At 40.6% G+C, this 4349-nt stretch overlaps 1 protein-coding gene across 1 annotated transcript; it reads left to right on the top strand.

Moving 5' to 3' along the window:
- Positions 1-240: 240 nt before the first annotated feature.
- LOC112259110 (olfactory receptor 52D1-like) lies at positions 241-1193 on the top strand. Its single transcript, XM_042327845.1, has 2 exons — positions 241-804; positions 910-1193. The coding sequence occupies exons 1-2, from the start codon at positions 249-251 to the stop codon at positions 1191-1193; spliced, it is 840 nt and encodes a 279-aa protein (XP_042183779.1). The 5' UTR covers positions 241-248.
- The last annotated feature ends 3156 nt before the right edge of the window (positions 1194-4349 follow it).

Below are 4349 nucleotides of genomic sequence, written 5' to 3'. Positions count from 1 at the left end.
TATAACCATGGATCATACTATTGAATAACAGCCGTTTCTAATTTGAGTTATGTATGCCTGTTACAACTGACCTGTGAAACAATTGTCCCCAGTCTCCCCTACTTATTATAGACATTTCACATATAGCATATAATACAAATTAAAAGCAAGACATTTATGATGATGGAAAATTAGCTAAATGTAGGACATTACCTCTAACATCTAAGCATTTATTTTCTTACAGTATTTGAAGAAATACATTTCAGGTGATGGAAAATTCATCAGCAGTATCATCCATCATACTGTCTGCATACTTTGGAATGGAGGATCTTAAGTATTTGTACTTCAGCATTTTCCTTATTTTGTACATTGCAATTGTTGCTGAAAATGTCATTCTAATTGGAGTAATCTACACTGAGAAAACATTGCATCAACCAATGTATTTCCTGGTGTGTAACTTGGCAGCAAATGGTCTCTATGGTAGCACTGCGTTGCTGCCAGCACTGTTGAAAAATGTAGCTTCCCACCCTAGTGAGGTATCTCTAGCCAGCTGTCGAACACAGATCTATTGTATACATACATATGCTATTGTTGAATTTACAATTTTAGGAGTGATGTCTTATGATAGGTATGTTGCTATATGCCATCCACTGCGGTATCATACCATCATGTCTCTGACAAAAGTGTATAAACTTGTAGCATTCACCTGGATTTACCCTTTGGTAGCATTTCTCATCTTTTTCATTATAACTCTTCAACTGAGATTTTGTGATAAAACTATAGATAAATTATACTGCATCAATTACTTGCTTATAAAGCTCTCCTGTACAAATACGTCTGTTGTGAACATAATAGGATTAATGTCTGTGGTTTTGTATAGTGTACCACAGTTAGTTATGATAATTTACTCATATGCACATGTCCTGAGAGTCTGTGCATTATCTTCCAAAGAATCCAAACTCAAAGCACTGCGAACTTGCACTCCACACCTGTTTGCTATTATCAACTACTTTGTGGGTTGCTACTTTGAAATATTGCAAAGCCGATTTGACACAAGTCATTTACCTTACAGAACTCAAGTGTTTATGTCACTTTACTTTTTGATATTCCCTCCCATTCTTAATCCAGCAATCTATGGGTTAAGTATTCAAGCCATAAGAGTGAAGCTGTTGAAACTTTGTTATAATAAGAATAGGATATTGTCAATACAGTAGCCAATGATGTTGATTTGATTTCCATTGTACATGTTTCTCTATTTATCTATAATGTTTGTATTGTGTTGAAGTAATAGTATAGATTACACTGGTTGTACATATAACATAGATATTATATATCTAACAATCTATGAAATGTAATAAACTGCAGAACATCTTCTTAATGCTGTTTTATAATAAAATACATAATCATGGAATGACATTTTTCTTTTGAAGGAAATGGTTCAAGGGTGATGCTGGAGTGTGTAAACACACGGTTGCCAATCTATTTCCTTTTGCGTAAACTTAAGCCAATCCCAAACTCTAACCTTAACCAATTCTGATAATTTATTCGAGGCCTGAGAGGTTTTGCCCTCAAGGAAAATCCGTGCCAGAGCTGCCCTTAAAAATGTTAATGAAAGAGCCTTTAGTTGATCATTTATATGCAACGTGTCTTTGGCATCATTTAACTGAAGACTGTAATTTTATCAAACCAATTCTCTGTAACTATTATTACGTGTGTTAGGAAAATTATGATTAAATGACCGAACAAATCATTTTAAATGGAACTATAACTAAGTAAACTTATACTCTGTTTTATTATATCTGATTAACAATATGACTTAATAAGAAGGGATTGTGTGACACAGACAAAGAGTAATTCAAGTTAATGAGTAAACAGATAAGGTAGTTAACCTATGGTTGAACTGACAAAACTTAGCTCTGGGGTGTTTTAGATAAGACAGTGAGTGCATTCCTAGGTTTTCTGTTAATTAGAACTGTCAGCTAAGTGGTGATCGATAATGTTGAGGGGTCAAAAGTTAATTCAGTTATGTTGTGTGACCTGTGAGTGTGTTAGTGAGTTAGAATGAACTTTTAACCTCACTTGATTCTAGGTCAGGAGGAGGGGATTCATTCTAGAAGCAATGAAATGACGTCATGTTATTGTATATAAACTATTGCTCGTGGTAACGTGGGAGCGCATTCCGAGAATAAATTCTGTTACCTATTATTGATAAGACTGGTCTCCGTCTATTTTATGCAAACAAGAATCTTACAAATTCTCATAAAATAGATTAAGGGAATTCAATTAATGAAAACACATTGATATAATTAAATTACAGTAACAATTGGTCCTTCGAGCGGGATTCCACAAACTTGCCTCTGTCGTCCGAAGGGAAAGCCAAAAGCCGTGCACGGACGGGTCTGGACTCGTTATTTAAAGACCTGGCCTCTGGATCGAGGTTTTAAAAAACAGGCCGGTATATGATCTAAGGGCGACAGAGAAGGTGACGGAATCTAACCGGCATTGCTTTTCCCAGTCTACAGGACAAAGGTAAATAGTCTTTATTCTCGAATTTGGGAGGAATTATTTAAGGTATTTTTGATTGAATGTTTTAAATAATTAAACAGCAGCAGTAAAATAAATATACAGGAGGTATCAGTACGGAATCAATGTGCAGGGACACCGGTTAGTCGAGGTAATATGTACATGTAGGTAGAGGTAAAGTATGCATAGATTATTAACAGAGAGTAGCAGCAGCGTAAAAGAGGGCTCTGGGTAGCCCTTTGATTAGCTGTTCAGGAGTTGCTTGTGGGTAGAAGCTGTTATGAAGCCTTTTGGACCTAGACTTGGTGCTTTGGTACCGCTTGTCATGCGGTAGCAGTGAGAATAGTCTATGACTAGGGTGGCTGGAGTCTTGGACAATTTTTAGGGCCTTCCTCTGACACCGCCTGGTATAGAGGTCCTGGATGGCAGGAAGCTTGGCACCAGTGATGTACTGGGTCATACGCACTACCCACTGTGGTGCCTTGCAGTCGGTGGCTGAGCAGTTGCCATACCAGGCAGTGATGCAACCAGTCAGGATGCTCTTAATGGTGCAGATGTAGAACCTTTTGAGGATCTGAGGACCCATGCCAAATCTTTTCAGTCTCCTGAGGGGGAATAGGCTTTGTCGTGCCCTCTTAACGACTGTCTTAGTGTGTTTGGATCATGATACTTTGTTGGTGATGTGGACACCAATGAACTTGAAGCTCTCATCCTGTTCCACTACAGCCCCGTCAATGAGAATGGGGGTGTGCACGGTCCTCTTTTTCATGTAGTCCACAATCATCTCCTTTGTCTTGATCACGTTGAGGGAGAGGTTGTTGTCCTGGCACCACATGGCCAGGTCTCTGACCTCCTCCCTATAGGATGTCTCATTGTTACCGGTGATCAGGCCTACCACTGTTGTGACTTCTGCAAACTTGATGATGGTGTTGCAGTCATGCTTGGCCATGCAGTGATGAGTGAACAGGGAGTACAGAAGGGGACTGAGCACGCAGCCCTGTGGGGCCCACATGCTGAGGATCAGCATGTCAGATGTGTTGTTCCTTATCCTTACCACCTGGGGGCGGGCCATCAGGAAATCCAGGATCCAGTTGCAGAGGGATGTGCTTAGTCCCAGGGTCCTTAGCTTAGTGATGAGCTGTGAGGGCACTATGGTGTTGAATGCTGAGCTGTAGTCAATGAATAACATTCTCACATAGGTGTTGCTTTTGCCCTGGTGGGAAAGGGCAGTCTTGAGTGCAATAGAGATTGCATCATCTGTGGATCTGTTGGGGCGGTATGCAAATTGGAGTGGGTCTAGGGTTTCTGGGATAATGGTGTTGATGTGAGCCATGACCAGCCTTTCAAAGCACTTCAAGACTACAGATGTGAGTGCTACGGGTTGTTAGTCATTTAGGCAGGTTACCTTAGTGTTCTTGGGCACAGGGACTATGGTGGTCTGCTTGAAACATGTTGGTATTACAGACTCAGTCAGGGACTGGTTAAAAATGTGTCAGTGAAGACACTTGCCAGTTGGTCAGTGCATGCTCGGGGTACACGTCCTGGTAATTTGTCTGGCCCTGCGGCCTTGTGAATGTTGACCTGTTTAAAGGTCTTACTCACATCGGCTACGGAGAGTGTGATAACACAGTCGTCCAGAACAGCTTGTGCGCTCATGCATATTTCAGTGTTACTTGCCTTGAAGCGAGCATAGAAGTAATTTAGCTGATCTGGTAGGTTCGTGTCACTGGGCAGCTCGCAGCTGTGCTTCCCTTTGTTGTCTGTAATAGTTTGCAAGCCCTGACATATCCGACGGCCGTCGGAGCCGGTGTAGTACAACTCAATCTTAGTCCTGTATTGACACATTA

The sequence above is a fragment of the Oncorhynchus tshawytscha genome, linkage group LG09, assembly GCF_018296145.1.
Source record: "Oncorhynchus tshawytscha isolate Ot180627B linkage group LG09, Otsh_v2.0, whole genome shotgun sequence".
Taxonomy (NCBI): Eukaryota; Metazoa; Chordata; class Actinopteri; order Salmoniformes; family Salmonidae; genus Oncorhynchus; species Oncorhynchus tshawytscha.
Note: the sequence above shows the minus strand (reverse complement) of the source record. Positions and strands in the feature narration are given on the sequence as shown.